Consider the following 21,769-nt stretch of genomic DNA (forward strand, 5'->3'; position numbering starts at 1 on the left):
TTCCAGGAGCCCATTTCAACCTTGTTGAGTTCTAAAATCTTGTCCCTGACATCCTTTGACAGCTTTTTGGTCTGTCCCATGTTGGCGAGTTTAGTTTGATTGATTGACTGATTCTATGGACTGATTCTGCCGGCTTAATGTGTCTTTTGTGCAGGTTGCTATGAACAGGTATGCTCAATTCAGATAACAAGTTGATTGTAACTGCCATTTGATCTGCGGGATCAGAACTCTTGATGGTTGGCAGGGGATCAAATACTTATTTCCCTCAATGAAATATAAATCAATTAATATACATTCTTTAGAGTTAATTTCTGGATTTTCTTTTTGATATTATGTCTCTCCATATTAGAATACATATTATTATTAACATTAAAGACAGATCATGTGTTTATTAGTGGGCAAACCAACAAAATCAGCAAGGTATCAAATACTTATTCTCCTCACTGTAAGTGGTTCTCAACCTGTGGGTCAAGACCCCCTGATTTGGGGGGTGGGGCCATAATGTAAGGACTCTCCAAGTAAAAGACCATCACTGCATCCAAAGTAATCATCAAACAATGCTAAAACATCCGAAAAATAGTCAAATAATACAACAAAAGATCTAGAATAATAGTAAAATAGTCCAGCTACAAGCGCACTATGCCTCCAAATGTGAGGAATTGTGGGCTGTAGATCAGCTTTTCTCTCAATATCTATATATGAGGAATGGAGTCACAAAAATTGGGAGGCTCCCAGTCCAAATATGATCATTTTGGGGGATGATGGCCTAAAAAGGTCGAAAATAACTGTTCTAGATGGCGGCCATCTTGAATTTCGCTGTCAAAACAAATTTTTATTACCAAAATGATGTCAGATTTGGAATCCTCATGGTTGATTTGTATGAAAAAGTGCCTTCATACATGATTCTAGGTCATCCAGATCAAAAGTCATTTTTTAGACATGGCGCCGGACGCCATTTTGAATTTGGCTCTTTAGCAAAAAATGCCGGGATTTTTGAGAGGGACATGGGGGCTAAATCTTTTCTAAAGGGTGCACAGAGGTCAAATCAATCATCAAAACATTGTTGCCAGAGGATGGTCACTGAACCTCAATTTATGACCCTACTAGAAAGATAAAATACAAGTTTCAAACAGCATATGTAGTAATCAAGGCATTGTATTTTGATGGATGATCTTTAGATATTGCCGTACAATCAGGGCTCTCAAGTTTTGAAGATTGTTTGGAGTGAGATTTTTTTTTTTTTTTTTAAGTATGTGTGTGTGTTAGGGGGGCAGACATCGACTCGTCACCCATTGACACTAGGTATCCCGTCAACCCAGCTAGTTAAAAAGTTTGATTAGACCATACACTAGGCCTATTTATTCAATATGCTTAGCCCTAACCAGTGCTCGAGTTGTAAAATAAAAGCAGCTGGGGATGGTCACTCAGAGATTGATTCTAATTATTGATGGTTCGGGGGTTTCTCCCCCAACAAAATTTTGAAAATGTAGTTGTTAAAAGCACAATTTTAACACAATATCTGAAGAAGGGATGCAAGTTTTAGAGGGAGGTGATTTTTGACCATTTTAAATGAGGGGGGTGATTTCTGACAATGTTTATTGTGGGGGGATAGGCCTAGCCTAAAATAGGCAACCTGTAGTCTTTATTGTGCATTGACATTAGCAGCTCAAAATAAATGAAAGTCCAATCACTTTTTAAGGCGCCAGACCCAAATAATACCCTTTTTCATTCAATACCATGATATCCCCAGCACTATTGGTTGCCCCTGACTTACTCTCTTCTACCACTACCTCTGCATTCCTCCATTGAATCTGTCCAGTCTGTCTATTTGCGCACCTCCCACTATGTCTCCACGTCCACGGTTTATTCCCCTATGACATTCTAAATCAAATGCAATAAGAGAAACATATCCTAAACGTGACATGGCGGCTCCTAAGCGAACATAAACTAGAACTAGATCGCCTTTCCATTGGATACACTTAACGAACTCTGATCGTTCTCAGCACAACTCGACTGGTTGGTGGCACGTCATTTCTCCATATCTTAATTGCTACGAGTTGTCAATAATTTCACTGTTTCTCATTGACAAATGAAATTACTACTATTATTAGGCTGTATGCCACATTCTGAGAAGCTGGCCTGTAAACACCACTACGAATAACGAATTTTATAATAAGAAAAGCACTCAGTTTCAATCATGTTTGGGAGGGATGATCATCAAACAATCGGCTGGGGTTATAGCCAGAGCCGTATATTACAGCTCTGGTTATAGCTAGCTAGCGTCGTTTACCATTTTGCTCTCTTTTAACGTCCCTGTTAAGGCTACATGGGCTGGAAATATTGCTATATGGGGTAAAAACAGTAGCCTAACTAATACAAGACTCATATTTTCACCTGTATAAAGTTATCACCTGATGGTCCTGGCTCCTTCGTCTCCAGTTCACCTACTTGCGATTCGTGAATTTTACAGTTATCTTTTAACTCTGCTCCGCGCGCTATTGGATGAAACGCTGATCCACTGCTCTGATCTGGCTGACAACCGACCAATCTATTTTCTGATTGGCTGAATAGCGTGGTAACTAGCGCTGTTACCAATTGCTGACGCATCTGTGGATAGGTTGGATGAATTAATGTGCGCCGATTAGATAAGTTATCAAAACTTCAGAGTGTGAAATACCATGTGTGGCGTGTGAGAGTGTGAACTTGCTCAGATGAGTGTGTTACACTCTCAAAGAGTGAGACTTGAGAGCCCTGGTACAATCATGAAAATTGCATTTTCTATTCCAACAGTGTGTTAGAGTAAGGCGTTTTTATTCACAAAATACTAAGTGTCCCAACTTTTTAGGAATCCAATTTGCAGGCTACATGGAATGTACAGGAATGCTTACTTATGTCCATACTATAAAACATGGACGACTTCTTATATTAAATTTTATAAACCTTGTATAGCACTGATTCCCAAGAATATAAAACCGGTTTTAATTTTGAACAACAAAAGTTGTTCAAATCCAAAATATAGAGATGTATTACCAGTGGAGTAGTGGGGATTTTAAAAGTGGGGATACACGATTTGTGTCGTCATCAATTAATTAGGCAACTTATCATGTCACCTCTTTTTGTATTGCAAATCACGGACAGATTTTTTTTCTTCAATTTTACCTCAGGAGAAGTGGGTGGACTGCGGATCCCCGCGTACCATGCCCACTACACCCCTGTGTATTACGATAGCCGGAGGTCTTGGCTGTATCAATCAAGCCTCCCATACTTTACTTTTTTCCGTAAAATAGGCTACTACTTAGTTTTGTCAACACAATTAGAAGTTTAAAAAAATGTTTACTGTATTAAAGTGAAGAATTATTTTTATAACATAATTGTAGATACATTTTGCAAGCATCTTAAAACGTGTACAGGCCTGTCTTTGTCTTTTACAAAACATCTGATGGTGGTGACGAATACGTGTATGTAGGAAAAAAAATTGAGCAGTCAGAAGGTAATATTATTTTAAACTTACAATTAGCGGTTCTGTAGAACTACTTCAATAACTCCCAATATGTTCTTCCATGTCATGGTGATATTATTCCAGTGGTTCTCAACTGGAACAGTCTTGGGACCCACCATTTTCCACTCTCATTTGGTCGCGACCCAATTTTTTTTGCGTTCAAGTCAATTCAATGCAATTTTCAAAATGTAACCAAGACTCGAATGACTGGTTGCACGCCATCTATCTCGCATAAACATTCAGATTGTATCTATGATGACAGATGACAGATCGTTTTTTTACGCCAAGGCTCCGTGACCCATTCATGACCCTCCGCGACCCACTTCTGGGTCGCAACCCACCAGTTGAGAAACGCTGCTATTCCATTCCATCAGTGATTTTTATTTTTATTTTAAGTCAATTGAAATGATGGTGTCTGTCCTTAGGTCAGCAGGTTTTACGGGGCAGGTTTGCAGCAATGCAAAAATCATAAAATGTTTAAAACAACTGTACATTTGTGTAACCTTGATCACTGCCTGACACCTTGATCACTGCCTGGATTGATTTTATTCATCAAAATGTAATTGATTTTCAATAGAATTAGCACTTGTATAGCTGGGGCATATTTTGCCAAATTGTATGTGACAGGCAAGAAAACCTTTTATGAAGTATAGACTTTTTGTATGGGTTTAAACTAAAGTATCCTTCTTCAAAGCACAAAAGACAGTGAATATTGTCACACTCACCATACTTCAGAGCAATGTTTTGCTTAGAATGTATTGCTAGCAGTTGGAAGTCAGTCTTCAGCTCAAGTGCAAGGTCTTTGTCATAATGAAAGTTTGTAGCAATCTGGAAGTCAGCAACTGGTGGAACAAGAGCCTGAACTGCCACGCTGAAGTCTTTCATTTCTTCAAGTCTGTGTGAAATAAAGAATATATATAGTCTCTTACTGCATCTGGGGTCGCCGGCAACCCTATTCACTTGCTGAAAATTCTTAAAGGAATAGGTCGGTATTTTGCATTTGCGGCAACCCCTTAGCGCAGCACTATGGCTCTCTGTAATGTCATAGCAATGTTGTTATGATGTAGTTAAGCATTTTCAGCAAGTGAGTAGAGTCGCCGGCAACCCCAGCTGCAGTAAGAGGATACTTATGGTGTATCATACACTGAGTTACCCACCTGTGTCACTTTTGTTTGATTTGAAGCCTTCCGTGAGATTTTGGGTTTGCGCGATATCCACAAACCACCATACAACGGGAGTCAGTGGGGCACAGACTTTAAATCCGTCGTACACGCATAAACAGTATTTTCTTATTTTGTTTAGGATGATACAACTACGTTGCCGCCTCATTTCAATCTTTAAATCTCCCGCGTTCCGTGAACAAATTAAAAATCTGTATTGACTGAGGTGTGCTACGTCATCTTTCTGCGACGCTCTTTCTGACAGCCAGCCAGCTCTACTACGGCAGTCGGCAACATGATACTGTAACAAGAAGCACACGTCGAAGCTCTCGTTTTTTAATAGTTCTTCGGCTAGAACTTTGCTATGGGTTGAATGTGCGCATATACTGGATGCTGAAACAAAATCACAAGCTTTATGAAACCGTGGCATTTTGCGTTGAGATGGAAAAGGAAGGCGCCACACTTTCCTGGATACAAGGCTACGTGTGTGCGTTTTTTGCGCCAAAGGTCTTTCTACCAGCAAAACAAAATAGCAGGACAGAAGTGACAGCGTCAGAAAGAAAACAATGCTGTTCCGATTGCTGAGAGAGACAACAGAGGTAAGGACATATTATGTATCTAGAGTTGTTGAATGGCTAATCTTGGTGTCGCCTCAAACTAGCTCTCTTCTCAGTGCCTTCGTATGGCTGTTCATGCTACCAGCTACAGATAGTCAAATGATAAATCACTAGCCATAAGGGCCGGTGAGTGCTGAAGTTTATGTGATACACATACACTGTATACTGTATAAGCATTCATGGGTAGCACCTATTTTGTACTCTCTGGTCTTGTCATCTGGCCTCCCAAAGGATGTTTGGCCAACTATTGCAATAGCCCAGACTGTTTGCTTGTCTGTCAGTCTGTCTTTTTGTCTATTTGTTTTACAGGGAGAACCAAATACGCGCTGAGTCATATGCATGCCTCTCTGCATCACAGGACATAAAAAGCGGGGTTAGAGGTTAGAGGTTAGATGTTACTACACAGTCTCACCCCAAGTAGTCAATTTTTGACTACTCAATTTTTGACACCCCAAGACTGCAATTTTTGACGTCTTGGGTATTCCTTCCACGTCACATTTTGACTATGTCCTCAAAGGCGCCCCCTTGTGGCAGCATAACGTCATTGAGGTTAGGTTTAGGAATAGGTTTAGGGTTAGGCCACATAGTCAAAATGTGACGTGGAAGGAATACCCAAGACGTCAAAAATTGCCGTCTGGTCCAAGGTAGTCAGAAATTGACTACTTGGGGTGAGACTGCGTTGGATGTTAGGTTGCCATTTCTGGTTGTATTTGCTGAACGCTTTTGGCAGATATTGTCCAAAAGGGGTACTAAACGGCAAAATAACAGCATATTATGAAATGCAATCTTTCTGGCTGTTGGTTAAGTGATAACTGTTGGGTTAAGATTGCGGCCAAGGTGTTTGGTCAATTGGTTTTGTGAAATGCTCAGAGGGCCATATTGACGGGTTTGCACAAATGTAATTGAAGGAATCTTTGACTGCTAAATGACAAAAATGATTTTGTTTTTACTTTGCCAAAGCGATGATGGAGACCTGAGGAATGTTCTTGTTGATCAGGTCAACCTGGACAGAGTGTGTGGCCTTGCCCTTGGTTTCGGGGTTGACAGAGCCGAGCCTCAGGCCTACCTCCAGGTCATAGTCGGGGATCTGGAGATCGACATCAGCCCTGTGTGTCTGCATGTTGAACTTCACAGTTATAGTGGCCTTTGAGGCCGCTGATCCTGTAATGTTTGTGAAATCATCATTAATTGTTTAATGAACATCAGAGATCAACCATACATTTTAGATTTGTTCTCATTAAAGAACATACCTTTAGCCGTGAGGGTCGAAGTTACAATGTGTGTCATCTTAGCACTATCCTCAAATGAATGGTCAAGGTTGAGAACATATTCTGAGACTTCACCAGTGGGAAGCAAGTCAATGGTAAGCCTGAGGGAAGCATAAAATAGCTCTTCTAGTATATCCATATCATTTTGCCATTTGGTACAAAGAAAACTGTATATCTGAAATTCCACAAATACTTAAACGGTTCAGTATGTGATTTTAGACATTTATTTTCAACATTTATTCTATTCAAAAACGAATATTTACTGGTCTGACCAGAGTACATTAAGTTTTGTAGCCAAAGATGTACACTGTATACAACTGGCCATTCAAAATGACAGACATAGCCAGGATCCACCTCTTCATGTATGAAAAGTGTACATTTCCAAGTCATGATGAAATCTTGTGGTTTTACATATTCATAATAAAGATAATGTATAGCATAACTAAACTACTAAAATATTACATACACTGCATTCAATGTATTACTGTAAGGACAGTTCAATGACATGATACATCACTGATTCTTGAGAAAGCGGCTAAAACATGTCTCTGCAATAAACTGCCAATTCTGCTGAAAATAAACTACATTTTCATGAACGAAATGAATCCAGGTAAAGACACAGGGGTCTGTTACATAAATGTACAGTCGTTTGAAATATTTAAGTGTAATTTTATTACTTTTCATGGCTATAAACCTGCCCACACCCTGTAAAAACAGCTGTCCCAAGGACAGACATCATAATTTCAATTGACTTAAAATGTAAAAATCACTGATATTATTGAATAATATCACCATGATGTGAAAGTCCATATTGAAGTGGTTCTGCAGATATGCACATAGTGCGTGTAAAGCAATATTTACTACTATTTTCTGATTGCTCAAAGTGTGTCCAGCGTATTAGTCACCACCGTCAGATTTTTTTTAAAAGACAATAAAATCAGGTATGCGCAAGGTCATTGTCATTACTTAGGACCCCTTTTCAAACCTTTAGATCTACTGAGTACTTCACCATCACTGAAGCTCCTGTAAGTTTACTAATTTCTCCTCAATTTCATAATTTGTTTGGACACTGGTACTGTCCCAACCATAAACTGTCAACACCGTCAGGGGTTTTAATAGTATTATTGTTACATTAATGTTAATTATATATACTTTTTCAGAAGCGTCATGAAGCCCCTAAGAAACAGAGCGGAAACGAAGTGGCTAATGTGAGCAAAAAATGCACAATATGTAAAAGAGTGTTTTTTTGTCTCACACCGTCAGATGTCACCACCGTCAGATTTTGTTCCGCTCATCATCTTGTTCCATATTTTACTAAATTGTGCTGGTTAATGAAACATTATCAGACATGTTAGTAATAATTGTGACCCAAACTTATACTCCAGCCTCCACTGAGGTGCATTTGGAGGTTTTTTTGTCACAAAACCTGACGGTGGTGACATCTGATGTAGTTCACAAAAAAGCATGTGTTTTACATGTTTTTGACAAGTTTTAAGAATATGCTTCCAATAAGTAACTAAAATTATGTTGAATTGTAAAAGTAATTCACTTAAATACAGTAAACTTATTTTTTTACTTCTAATTCTGTCTGACGCTGGTGACAAAACCAAGAAAGAGCCCATTTTATGACAAATGTAAAACATGGGGAGCTTGGCCAATACATTCACTGCACAGCCAAGACGTTCATCTATGATAATACACCTCTATATTTTGGATTTGAACAACTTAAAACCTGTTTATGCCACATTTTCAATAATCTAGGCCTACTTCCTAGAGTATCTTACAAATGAAGAAAAAACACATGCACAAACATACTGTGCACACACAAAAATAAAGTGTTTATGCTAGATGTCATTGACTTGAGAGGGCTATTTATTTTGCTAAATGTAGGTAATAATTAGGTCACTTTCACCACCTTCAGATTACTGTCACCACCGTCAGTTCTTAAGTCACCACCGTAAGGAGTTTTGGACATTTGAAATGAATGTGCTTACAAAATTTTCCTTTGTAGTTGTTGAATTATCAAAGTAATAGCAAATTTAAGCCTACACGAATATTTGTGAAATTACAAAAAAAATGTTTGATCTATTTAGCCATTAAGTAAGCATTGTCTGACAGCACATATTTTTAAATTAGAACACATGAAGCAGTATTAAAATAGAATGAAAGTGAATTTTCAACATTTAAAGGCGTATGTGTGAACCAAAAAACACACACAATCACTTAAAAACTCCAGATACATATGCAAAAAAAATCAATACACTTTTTATTGCTTTTAATTGTGTCTGACGGTGTTGACAAAAAACAAGGTATGATCGGAGAAAAACCTGATTTCTGAAAAAAAATGGAAAATAGGGAGATTGGCCTTGTGCATTTCTGATAAGCCAAGACCTTTGTCTACGAGGATATACCATATTATTTTGTAATTCACTTCGTTTTTTTCTTTCAGGATTACAACCTGTTTTAGCCACTTTCTCAAGAATCAGTGACATGATACTGTACATACTTGCTGTCTCCCGTGAAGGGGAAATATGGCGACTCGTTAGTGTGCAGAGCATCAGAATACTGAAGAGCTGTGCAGTACTTAAGGCCAGCAAAGACTGAAGTGCACTCAGTCGCATCGACTCTCTCTCCTGTGGTTGGGATGGCCTTGATTTGAGCACCATGCAGAGACACCAGGGAATTGCTACAATAAGGAACACATGTAGTTTGAAATTCATTGGTTTCATTTTTGTTCTGCATAGTGTATGACTATTTTGCCTTGACATTTACAAAGTATTTTACAAATTCTGAAGTTGTTACAGAAAATGTTCAAATGTACCTGAGCCTGATGAGCCTGGTAGGGCTGTGTGGGGCAGGGATGGTTAGCTTGAAGTTGTTAGGAGCAATAGACACCTTGGCCTTCAGGCCACTCTCATGGTAGATGCTGGTGTGCATTTCCAGACCAGACTGAACAAAGTCGGGGAAGTGGGCTCCAACCTCAGTCACAAACTCAATGCCAGCAGAGGGCATGAAAGCCACCTCACTCTGTGAAAAGATGAAAGTGGATGATGTCTAGGCCCTAGGTTGTCTTGTGGGGGAATATTTTGTGTTCACTCATTCCACAATACTGAGTCAAAATCCTTACCATGCTGGCATCCAGCTGCACTCCACCCTTGATTCCAGCGGTGAAGGTACCAGACAGGGCCACCCTCAGGGGGACGCCAGGGCCAGTTGGCAGGTAGAACTCATTGTCCATGAAGATGTAGTGGGCAAACAGGTCGTTGTCAGTGCTGGACAGAAGGCCCCTCATGAAATATGACCTGAGGTTGTCAAGCATAATCATACTATGTTTGGCCATCCTCTTCATGTCTCTGGTCTTGAGGTAGCCCAGATCTAGTCCCAGTAGTTTTAGGTAGACCATGGCATCAGGCGGCCCTTGAGACTCCAGCTTCCTCATCAGTTCCTGAATGCTTCGACTAAGCTGTTGAATGAACTCCTGGGGCACCTACACAGATGGCAGTGCAAGATTGATAGTGTGACAACAACTGGCAGGCACTTTTATGATAATTACAAAAGCACAATAAATAGCTATGTACCTGTCTTTTCTTCCTAGAAATGAAGTCTGCCAATTCCATCACTGCCTCAGTAGGAATCATTGAATTTGCAAAGAACATACTCTTCATTGTGATGTCTGGGAAAAACCCATCGGGACCAAACAGCGCGTCGGAGGTTTCTTCAATACCATTAGTCTCAATACCAACCTTGAAATTCAAACATTAATTAGCGTGTAAGCAAGGGAAGATAGGATATGAACATTTCGCCATGTGGTTTGTATGCAATGTATGTATGCATGTACTCTATGTCTGTATATAGGCCAGTGCCCTCTGTTTTTGTCAGCTCTGCAATACTCTTGTGATGTGATGTTATGTGTATGTCCTGTCCTAAGCGAGTCTTGCTCAGAGATGCAAAATGAATTTCAGTGTAAACTGACAATATAGTATAATCGTATCGTATTGTAGCGTTATTCGGACATAGGTTTTTCCAGATGATATTGATGAGGACCGCCGATGGGATGTTCTGTCATTGATTTTCACTATGTATGATTTGTCAAGCCTCAGCAAAAGGCCGAAGTCTGACAATACACCTTTGGCATCCTGTTGTCTTATGCTATTACATTATTCTATCTTGAAATGAAAAATGAGAAAAGGTTGCACCATGCATAGGTGCGAACTTTTATAATTTTTCATTTTTACAATATTTTGGTCAGCACTCTCTAAAGAAGAAATACTTATTTTAGAATGTGTACAGGTAGAATTTTGGGTTGGGGCAGAGGCTTGTATTGGATAAAGGCAAGGGGAGCTTAAAAAAGGTTAAAAATGAAAACAAAAGATTAAGAACCACTGCAGTAGTAAAAATAATCAATCATCAAACCCATTTTGTCTCTCTGCCCAGAGCTGTCTGCCCATCATAGGCGTGCACAGATAGGGACAAGGTGGAGCTAAAGCATCTGCCCCTTTACCCTACAGGACAACAAAATGCCCTTTTTGAGAATTCCTTTTTTGGATTTTGTTTGGTCACAATGTACTGTGGTCCATATTGACATGACATTGACATCGACAAAATGGTTGACGATCAAAAGTATGTGACAATAATGTCCCCGTATAACATATCATTTATATAGCCTAATAAGGCAGCTGGAAGTTCCACATGAGCCCCGCACCACCTCAAGCACTTGCCCCCCAAAATGTCTGTGCACGCCACTGCTGCCCATATTCATGTTCTCTGCTGTTGTGTGTCGTTGTCCATTATACTGTATGTATTTGATGTCAGGGGTGTGCCACAACAAATTTCCATCAACAGTGAGTAAATGTAATAGGTTTTCATACCTCAAACATGTTCACATCAAATCCAAACGCATTTAATGACATATCCAACACGACCTCCTTGGGTAGGTAGCTGGCCCCATCAAAGATCATGTTTCCTTCGAGGGAGCCGGCTTTGTAGTTGCGAGAGAACGCTTTTTCTTCCATGTAATTTCCCACATCATTGCCCTGCAGGGCTTCAAGGATCCTTTGTTTCAGCCTATAAAGACAATAAGACATTTTTCAATCACAGAATGTTATTTTGTATTGAATTACATAACATCAGAGTAGTTACGTTGACTCAATGAGACAACATAGGCTTGGGTGATAATTGGCAGATAACGATATTTTCAGTGAAACATTGTGAAAGACCATGACGTGTCTGTGTGTGTGTGTGTGTGTGTGTGTGTGTGTGTGTGTGTGTGTGTGTGTGAACCAAAGTGTTATCAAGAATCCTACTGTGTGGTACTCTCATCCCTCATTCTCTACCAAAGTGCTATCAACAAGCCTACTTATTCAACCAGTAGCGTTGCACGGCTATTTTGGACTGTGAAACCTGTGTCAATAAATGTCACATTATACTAATGAACAATAGGCTTTAATATTGGTGTAGATTTTAAACAAATTGTCTCACTGCATTGTTGTGGCTTTAAAAGTAAACGAGTTGTGGATGCCTTGGCGATGCCAGCTGTCCATCGCCGATGGACAATGAAATAATCTATCGGCACAACCCTACACATACAGTACCTGTATAATGACAAAGGATTTGTTTTCGTTTAAGCAGCCCAAAAATATATATCATAGATATAGGGGCAAGGCCCCGGGCAGCAGGGTGTCTGAGGGGGGTGTTGCCCAGAGTACAAATCACTGTAGAATCAACACTGCAGACACAACAAAGTTATTGAACTATAGGCTTCTATCATTACTATTCCCATCCTTCTCATACAGTTATTCCTTAAAATATATCACAAGTTATCAAGTTAGCATAATTTACCCCCTGGTCTCTGGTGCTGTGGATTTCAAGATGTTAGTAATATGAGAGCAGACAAAATTTGTGACTTGATGGTTCTTTTCGTTTGGCAGAGCAGCAGCCAGCTGAGCAAGTTCAGAGGGCTGGGGGTCCTTCATGAGGATCAGGTAGGCAGCAACTCTCTTCTGCAGTGGGGCAGCACCATCCAACAGGACCTGCATAAGCACTTTTCTTCCCTGTAATGAACATTACAAATTAAAGGGGTATGCCACTATTTTGGGGCTAAATAAATGCTACACGGATCCATTGACTTTCACTAGCTTAGCGACATATTCCCTCTTTTAACTTCTCTTAAAGCAAAACAACGCTAAACATGAAAAATAAGACACTTTACCACCTTTATAAACCCCAGCCAACGATTTAAACTGTATTAAGCCCCAAAATAGTGGCATACCCCTTTAAGCAGTCAGCAATTCTGATGGCCCTATGTTATTTGGAAAGCGCTACAGGACGCTTACTTACCTCCTCTGGCAGAGCGGTCTGTCTGTAGACCTGGATGGCAGCGAGCTGAACCTCTGGACGAGCACGAGGCTGGTTAACACACTGGATCACAGCAGATTTCAGGGCAGGGCTTGAAGCTGCCATAGCAGCAGCCATGTTGCCAATCACCTGAAAAGCAAAGTGAGACACAGTCACACTAACCGTCCAAAATTATGAACTGCTTTTAGAGTGACTGAATAGATGTTTCATGTGACTGGTGTCATGGGGTTTCGTATCAGTTCAACACACCTTGAGGGACATGAAAATGTGGTCCTGATCACCAGTACAGTCTCCAATCTGCTCCAATGCAAATTTAGCAACAGCTTTTATCTCCGGAGTGACTTTGCCCGTGGCCTGATAAAGCCTGTAGATGAATGCAACATACTCATATTCATATCATCTCTCCATGTTCAAATGATGAAATAGCTAGAAATGCACTCAGAGAGTGCAGACCTCCACCTAGGAAGCTGTTTGATAGAACATTTGATTATGTTACACCTTTGTTTTGTAATGTTTGCATTCCTTTTGTGGAATTAGCCATGGGAATGTCAAAATTATTCCCTATCCCGCAATAGTGAAGAATCTTTTTAAAATTCCTGCTTCCGGTTTGTGATCTGGATCACCACCAAAATTTAATCACTTGTTCCTTTGGTCATTACCAACTCCACAAAGTCTCATCCAAATCCATTTATACGTTTTTGTGTTATCCTGCATACAAACATAAAGACAGACGGACAAACAGGCAGACAAGCCAACCGAACCATGACCAAAAACGTAACCAGCTTGGTGATAAAAAAAATGAAGGTAACTGCCTTACCTCTTGACCGCATTGCTGGCACCATAGAAAATGGGCTTGCTCTTCTTGAACTTGGCCATCTCCAGCATGTCACTGACAAGCTGATGAGAGGGTTTTGGCAACAGGCCCATGGCATAGATGGTGGCATCAATCTCCACAGAAGAGCTGTCAAAGGTTTTAAGCATTTGTACAATGACCTTATTGCACTCTGGGGTGCCACACTGGAACAGAGCCTGGTAGGTCAGAGAGCGGGAGATTTCCAGAGCCTCGGGCACGCCAGCGTGGAGGGTTTCTGCAGAGAATTTGCGGATCATGCTGACGATTCTGTGGGCCAGGTGGGCTCTCTTGTGACCATCATCAGTCTTGGACAGACCAGCCAGTTCCCTCAGAAGAGCCAGAGCAGCGTCTTTGTCCTGGATGGGGCTCTTGTCAATGCTGGCATGTGGGTGCAGGGTCTGCTCATTCTCCAGATCTATGTGTACATTGTATACAGATAATGGTGTGTTATTCGTATTAGTGGTTATTAGATGTTTTGCTTTATATTATTCAGTTTTCATTGTATTTAAAATCTCATTTTGAAGTGACACAAGCATACACTGAAAGGATCAAGTGTGCCAGGAGCACTCCCACATCATGAGGGATATTCAGAGACTTTTTTAATATATATATATTATCACCATACATAGACTCAGAAACTCAAGCAACAACATACTCTAACTCTACCCTTTGTGAGGAGGATACAGGTTTTGTTTTCCAAAGCCAGCGAGACAAAACGGCATGAAGCTAACTATGCACTGTAAATGACATCACATGCAATGTTGTTGTTGCAACATACTTAAGTGTTCTCAACATAGATAGTGGACCATTACAATCAGTTGGGTGAAAAAATGCTCAGGCACCACGCTAAGCCTCTCCACATTTGGGCTTGCATGCCCACGGGGACCCCGGTTCCAGTCCGGCCGGGGTCATTTCCCGGCCCTGCACCATCTCTCTCCCAATCATTTCCTGTCTACTCTCATACTGTCCTGTAATAATAAAGGCCAAAAGCTCCCCCTAAAAAAAATAATTAAAAAATTAAAGTCTTGAGGAGTCTCGTGGGATCACAGAGCAAGATGGTCGCATAGGTGGAGCGCTCCCACAGACCCACCACATTTACCCTTAAATTCGCTACTTATATGCGTTTCATCGTGCAGTTTTTACTAAAGTAACTCTGACCACTTATAGACTGTTTACATTCGGAATTTGTGTATAATGGCGACGAGAACAGCTAAGCAAAGTTCCAATACACCAGCGGCTAAGCTAGCTGGAACTAGCAAGGGAGACAGTGAAAGTGTGCTAGCTTCCATGCAGCAGTCATTCGACAAAGCTATGCAAGAGATGGGAAGAGTTGGGAACCTTCTGGCGACCCTTCAAGCTGAAATTTCTGACATAAAGGAAACCAGCACCGGGCTTCGTACAGATATGGACAGCGTCATGCAGCGACTGGATGAAGCAGAGAGTCGCATATCTCAACTGGAGGATGAGAATGTCCAGCTACGACAAGAAGCAAGTAAGAGCACTAAAGACTGTGAACAGTTGCGTTGTGCTGTGGAGGATGCGGCGAATCGAGATAGACGCCAAAACCTGCGGCTTATTGGGCTGAAAGAAGGACTGGAAGGGAACAAGCCGTCCGAATGCGTGCGAACCATTATCTCCGAGGCTTTGGGGATTGAACTGGACAGGTCCGAGCTGCAACGAGTGCACCGCGTACCGACTGTAATACCAGATGACGCCGAAGATGATCTCCCACCAAGACCAATTGTCATCCGTTTCTTAAGTTTCTTGGAGAAGGAGAGAGTGCTGAACGCCACAAAACGGAAATACAAAAACAAGGAAGGTGTAAACTGGAAAGGCTGTCAGTTGTCATTTTTCCCTGACATGACGAGAGAAACGGCTGCGAAGAGGAAAAAGTTTAAGGATGTTAAAGATCGGCTACACACACTGAACGTGCGATTCACGGTGGCTTTCCCAGCAGAGCTGCGTTTCACTTGGCAAGGGAAGAAACTGAAGTTCACGGACGACAAAAAGGCAATGAACTTTCTTGACAGGCACACGCAACGGCAGAGTACAGAGGAGGGGTCTCCTGTTCATGAGTCAGCTGACGAGTAGCCTAACTTCGGAATTCACAACACAGTAAGGAGTGTTCTATATTTCACGCTCTTGCCACTGAGCGTTCCAAGGCATATGGACAGTCACAAGCGTGAGTAGAATGGACAATTGAACTGCGTAGTCCTAATGCCATTGTAGCCCATTGGTTTGAAAATGTGTTTTCTTTACACAAATGATTGGTGATCAGGTCAGGGTCAGAAGGATAATTGTAGTATAAACGATGTTATTAATGATGGTTTTGGAGGGTAATGGGTGGGGAGGGGATTATTGGTGACCATCTTAACGTGCCTCATGGGCCTGTTTTGTGGGGGGTATCTAAAGGTAGATAGAGGGAGAGTGGGGGGTTTGGGGTTTACATTTTGTGTTTTTTGTTTTGGGGTTTTTTTGAAGAATGTTTGGTTAATTTGTGTGGATCGGCAGCTTGACAGCACCTCTTTTTTTCCTTCATGTTCTGGTTTATATTACTTAATATCGCATATGCAGCTCACATACACCCCAACACAGTCTACTGTAGCAAGCTTATTTTCTGAACAGATTTATTAATGAGTAACTGTGTTAGGATAATATCTTGGAATGTTAATGGTTTACATAACCCCATAAAAAGGAAAAAATGTTTATCATACTTGAAGTCACAACAAGCTCAAATAGCATTTATTCAAGAGACACATTTGATTGAGTCAGAGGCAGCTAAATTGAAGAGAGACTGGGTGGGCCAAATATACCATAGCTCATATAGTAGTAAAAAACACGGAGTTGCCATCTTAATACATAAAAGTCTAAATTTCAGTGTTATTAAGCAGCAAAAGGATGATGAGGGGAGGATTATATACTTACAAGCTAAAATCAATGGAGTACAAATTACTTTATGTAATATATATGCCCCAAATGAAAATAATCCAGACTTCTTTCATAAAATTAATAAACTAGTGGGCAATGATGGGGCATACCCGATGATCATAGGCGGGGACTACAACCAAGTTTTGGATGGGGCCTTGGACAAAACTACCTTCTCTAATATTGTTCCAAAAGACAGAATGGCTATTGGTCTTCTGATGGAAGATATGGGTCTTACAGATATATGGAGGCTCGTTAACCCCAGGGATAAAGAATACACGTTTTATTCCCATAAACATAAATCACAATCTAGGATAGATTATTTTTTAATTAGTAAAGAACTTGTTAATAATGTCGCAGACTGTTCAATAGGACCGATAGCGCTTACTGATCATGCAGCTGTGCATTTAGGAATATTGATTGGAGCAGAAGGCAATAGAGGAGGACGGTGGAGAATGAACGTTTCTATGTTACAGGATCCAGTTTTTTGTAGCCAGCTTGAAAAGGATATTAATAATTTTTTCTTGGAAAATATAGGTTCAACGGATAGAATAGGTACAGTGTGGGAAGCTTCCAAAGCTTTTATCAGGGGGAGGCTTATAGCTCAGTGTTCTGCAAAGAAAAAGGAACAAATTAGGAAACTGAAAGACTTAGAAACCCAACTTAAAGAATTAGAGAACAAACTGGCAGAGACACATACTGACATACTGCTAAAAGACATCTGTGACCTTAAATTTCAAATAAATGATATTTTCAATAGAAGGGCAGAATATGCTTTATTCAAGCTTAAAACTACTTATTACGAAAGTGGGGAAAAAGCAGGAAAGTTGTTAGCCAGGCAACTACGTCAAAAAGAGGCAAGTTATACTATTTCGGCTGTTAAAAACAAGAAAGGGGAATTGAAAACTAATACAAGCGATATTAATACAGTTTTTGCGAATTTCTATAGTCAACTGTACACATCAGAGATTGACCCTGAATTGAAAGAATATGATGCCTTTTTTCTAAGATTAATCTACCACAAATGTCGAGTGATGAAAAATAATTACTTGACTCTCCTATATCAATTGAGGAAGTTAAAAATGCAATTAAATCAATGAGGGCGGGAAAATCACCTGGCTTGGATGGCTTTCCCTCAGAGTATTATAAGAGATTTAGTGGCATTCTTGCTCCTATATTGACAGAAGTTTATGAAGAGTCTTTTTCAGTGGGCAAATTGCCAAATACATTTAATGAAGCGTTAATCTCCTTGATTCTTAAAAAAGATAAAGAGCCTGAAGATCCAGCTAGCTATAGACCAATCAGTCTTATTGATGTGGATTGTAAAATTTTGACAAAAGTACTGGCAACCAGATTAGAGAATCTTTTGCCACAACTAATACATTCTGATCAGGTAGGCTTTATTAAAGGGAGAGCATCCTCTGATAATGTTAGGCGTCTATTGCACCTAATGCATCTCAATCATAACAATAGCAATGCAATGGCGGCCATGTCATTGGATGCGCGTAAGGCCTTTGATATGGTGGAATGGGGCTTTCTACATCACACTCTTAGAAAATTTGGATGTGGAGAAGGTTTTATCAATTGGGTAAAGATTATCTATTCAGACCCAAGAGCTGCAGTGATAACAAATGGAATAATATCATCTTTCTTTAAGTTGTCGCGAGGAACAAAGCAAGGAGATCCCCTCAGTCCATTGCTCTTTACACTATTCTTAGAACCTTTGGCCTGTGCAATAAGGAGTGAGAGTAGAATTAAAGGGATTTTGCATAATGGAGACGAGCATAAAATGTTTCTTTATGCAGATGATATTTTGTTACTTCTGGATGACCCTCTGTTGTCAGTTCCTATTGTTTTGTCCACAATAGAGTCTTTTTCAGAAATATCAGGTTATAAGATAAATTGGGAAAAGTCTGAGTGTATGCCGATATCGAAAGGATGCAGTCAAACCATAATGACATTATTCCCGTTTAAGTGGGTTCAAACTGGAATGAAGTATCTAGGTATTAGACTTAACCCAGATTTGGCTAATATAATTGAGATGAATATGTCCCCTCTGCTTAAGAAGATTAAGCTGAATTTGGAAAAGTGGAGGATGATTAACCTAACATTATGGGGGAAGATCAATGTGATTAAAATGATAGTCTCCACTCAATTTAATTATATCTCAATGATGATACCAATACAGATTCCCAATACTATTTTCAAGCAATATAACAAGTTAATTACAGAATTTTTGTGGAATGGGAAAAGACCAAGAATTAAGCTTCAAAAACTATTTGCCTCACGATATGTTGGTGGAATGGCCCTCCCAAATGTGGAATTATATAATATTGCCTTTGAGATGAATAAAATGGCAAGGCATTGGGGTACTGGTGGTTCCCAGCCAGGGTGGGTCAAAATTGAAGAAGGACTTGTGTGCCCATCTGGTATGGTGGAATACATGTCACAGAAAACACAGGCAAAGGAGGCTAATTTAATCCTGGATCATTCACGATGGGCATGGGCAAGGGTGCATAAAATGTTGGGGATTTCACAATATAAACAAAGCTACTCTTCTTTATGGAGTAACCCCTCCATCTGTATTGGTAAAAAGGTATTTCTATGGCCAACTTGGTTAGAGAAGGGTATACGTACTGTCCAAGATCTATATAGAGATCAAACATTCATGTCTTTTGAGGAACTTAAACAACAATATAACTTAACTGACAAAGGGGATTTCTGGAGGTATCTACAGTTGAGAAGTTCAGTAGGAGCTGTTTTTGGCTTAAGAAGAGAGAACAAAGAAGAAAATGTGATGCAGGAGTTTTTTAATGCTCCGCCTATTATACACTTACACTCTGCCTCTGTTTTCTACAACAAAATGTCAAAAATTCAAACAAAAATGTGCGAAAATTTAAGAATTATCTGGCAGAAAGATCTTGATACAGACATTGATGAAGAGGTGTGGGAAAGTATTATTTCAAATGTGGGAAGGGCTACAAGGGATGCCAGGAATAAATTTATTCACTACAAAATTGTACATAGGTATTATTTTACACCAAGTAAGTTATGTCGAATGGGTTTAACAAAGGATGATAAATGTTGGAAGTGTAACAAAGAGGTGGGTACACTTCTCCATGCATTATGGGATTGCCCCTTGATAATGCCCTTTTGGAAGGCGGTTTTGAAAAAAATTGAGGACTGGCTCAGTCAACCTCTACCAGAGTCTGCACAATTTTGCCTTCTAGGAGACAAATCATTGATGCCAGAGGGAATTCCAAAAGCTGAAGGTAGACTAATAATGACAGGTTTTCTGGTAGCGGCCAGAATTATTCTTCGTAAATGGAAGAGCCCACATAGACCAGAAATTAAAGAGTGGCTTCAACTTATGTCAGAGACAGCTGCCTATGAGGTCATGATTGCAAGGGTGCAGAAGGAGCCAAGTAAGGCTAGTCAGGCATGGGTGTATTTTGATTACAGTGTTGGTGGAAATTCGTAGGGGATTTGTGGTGTGATATGTGATATGTATTTTGAGTGTGGGTGTGTATATGGATGTGTCTGTGAATGAGTAGTTGATGAGTGCTGTCATGTTCTGTTGCTGCCGATGTTTGTCTGTTTGTTTGTGGTTTTTTTTTTCTTTCTGTTTTTGAATGTCATTTGTATGTATTTGTGTTGTTGTTATTAAATCAAAATAAAAAAAACTTTAATGACAAAAAAAAATTAATAATAATAAAGTCTTACTAGGTTCGAAGGCTCTATTGCTGTACTCAGTCACTGCCAGAAGTGTAGCTTTTTGCTTGCTAACATTGGTGACTCCAAATTTCCCCCTGTGGAAAGGAAAACAGTAAGGTCATAGTTTGTACTTCCTCAGTATCATGAGTGCTTTACACATCTGACTATATGACTATATCTGAAGGTTTGACTTACTTGTGGGAGAAAGGCACCAGGATGTGGTTCTCAATGCATTCACCTCCAGTTGGGTGATGCTGCGCATTATCAAACTGGTAGTTGCAAGTCTGGGTGCTCCTGATCATCTGAGCAAGGGGGTAGTGCTGCATTGTGAAGAGAAAATAATTATTTTGAAATTTTCATTACACACACACACAAAAAAATCATTAACGTGCACAATATTTATAGGTTCCCTACAGTGTCTTTTCTATACATTGGACTCTTCATCAGGAGGTCTTTACTGTGTTTTTTTATTCAAACATAACAATAAAAGACATAACATAAAAAAAACATGAGAAGTTTCAAACCAGCCTAATAATACCCTTTCACTTATAGTCATTTCGGTAGCACTTTCTATGAAGCCCATGTCTATAGCGCTTTATGAGCACATTTATAACAAATTATAATGCACATTTAAAATACTTACAATACATTACGACTACACCTATGATGTTTCATGATGTTTTATGTTGACAGTAATGAACAGGGCTCTAAATTAACAGGCGCCAACCCGCCAAACACGGGTGAAAATTAATTTTGGCCGGTGGAAAAAAATACCTACCCGCCCATTTGGCTAGTAGCGCCCGAGTAGCCTACAGTAAATTGTGAACGGTAAACGGCTGCTTGTGTGACAACGAAACGGCGAGATTTCCTACATTACCCATAAACACTCCCGTCATGACCCCACCCCACCGTGAGCGTTCCGAAGCAGCAGCCACTCCGTGCTGCTGTTGCGCGCGCCAGGACAGACAGCATTTCAGAGCTCTTGTGCGCTCACACTATTTTGACAGGCAACTCTCCCCTGCTCCTGTCGCTTTCGCTCCACCACTTTTAACGTCACTATTAGGCCTACTGTTACTATTAGCATTCACCGACACCGACACACCTTGCTCTAACAGCCTGCATTTTTAAGCTGCGAGGACCTGACCGAAGAGTTTCAATAACAGGAGTGTTGTGGAACGAAATAGCGACAAGGGCAGAGGAGGAGAACGGGCTGTGTGAGCGTAGCTGTCAGTTGTCTTCTGAAATGTTTTAAGTCCTGGCGCATCTAAGTTGGAAAGCCCACGCCATCGGAAAGAAGGGCAGACCTTATGCCCGTGCGAGTAGGCTACGTGCGCTATGTACGCTATGGAAGTAACAAAGGAAGCGAACATTTCCGTGAT

The 21,769-nt window shown here is 40.3% G+C and overlaps 1 protein-coding gene across 1 annotated transcript in view; it reads right to left on the reverse strand.

Moving 5' to 3' along the window:
- LOC134469219 (apolipoprotein B-100-like) overlaps positions 1-21,769 on the reverse strand; it is a 42,890-nt gene that overhangs the window by 10,481 nt on the left and 10,640 nt on the right. The window contains exons 7-20 of the mRNA XM_063223360.1: positions 20,586-20,710; positions 20,400-20,485; positions 13,716-14,166; positions 13,148-13,262; positions 12,881-13,027; positions 12,383-12,594; positions 11,413-11,608; positions 10,123-10,287; positions 9,672-10,031; positions 9,366-9,571; positions 9,051-9,230; positions 6,527-6,645; positions 6,227-6,437; positions 4,225-4,394 (exon numbers count right to left, since the gene is read on the reverse strand). Of these exons, the coding sequence (XP_063079430.1) occupies positions 4,225-4,394; positions 6,227-6,437; positions 6,527-6,645; positions 9,051-9,230; positions 9,366-9,571; positions 9,672-10,031; positions 10,123-10,287; positions 11,413-11,608; positions 12,383-12,594; positions 12,881-13,027; positions 13,148-13,262; positions 13,716-14,166; positions 20,400-20,485; positions 20,586-20,710 (2,743 nt within the window). The remainder of the gene's footprint in view (positions 1-4,224; positions 4,395-6,226; positions 6,438-6,526; positions 6,646-9,050; positions 9,231-9,365; positions 9,572-9,671; positions 10,032-10,122; positions 10,288-11,412; positions 11,609-12,382; positions 12,595-12,880; positions 13,028-13,147; positions 13,263-13,715; positions 14,167-20,399; positions 20,486-20,585; positions 20,711-21,769) is intronic.

This window comes from Engraulis encrasicolus, chromosome 18 (genome assembly GCF_034702125.1).
Source record: "Engraulis encrasicolus isolate BLACKSEA-1 chromosome 18, IST_EnEncr_1.0, whole genome shotgun sequence".
In the NCBI taxonomy this organism is placed as follows: Eukaryota; Metazoa; Chordata; class Actinopteri; order Clupeiformes; family Engraulidae; genus Engraulis; species Engraulis encrasicolus.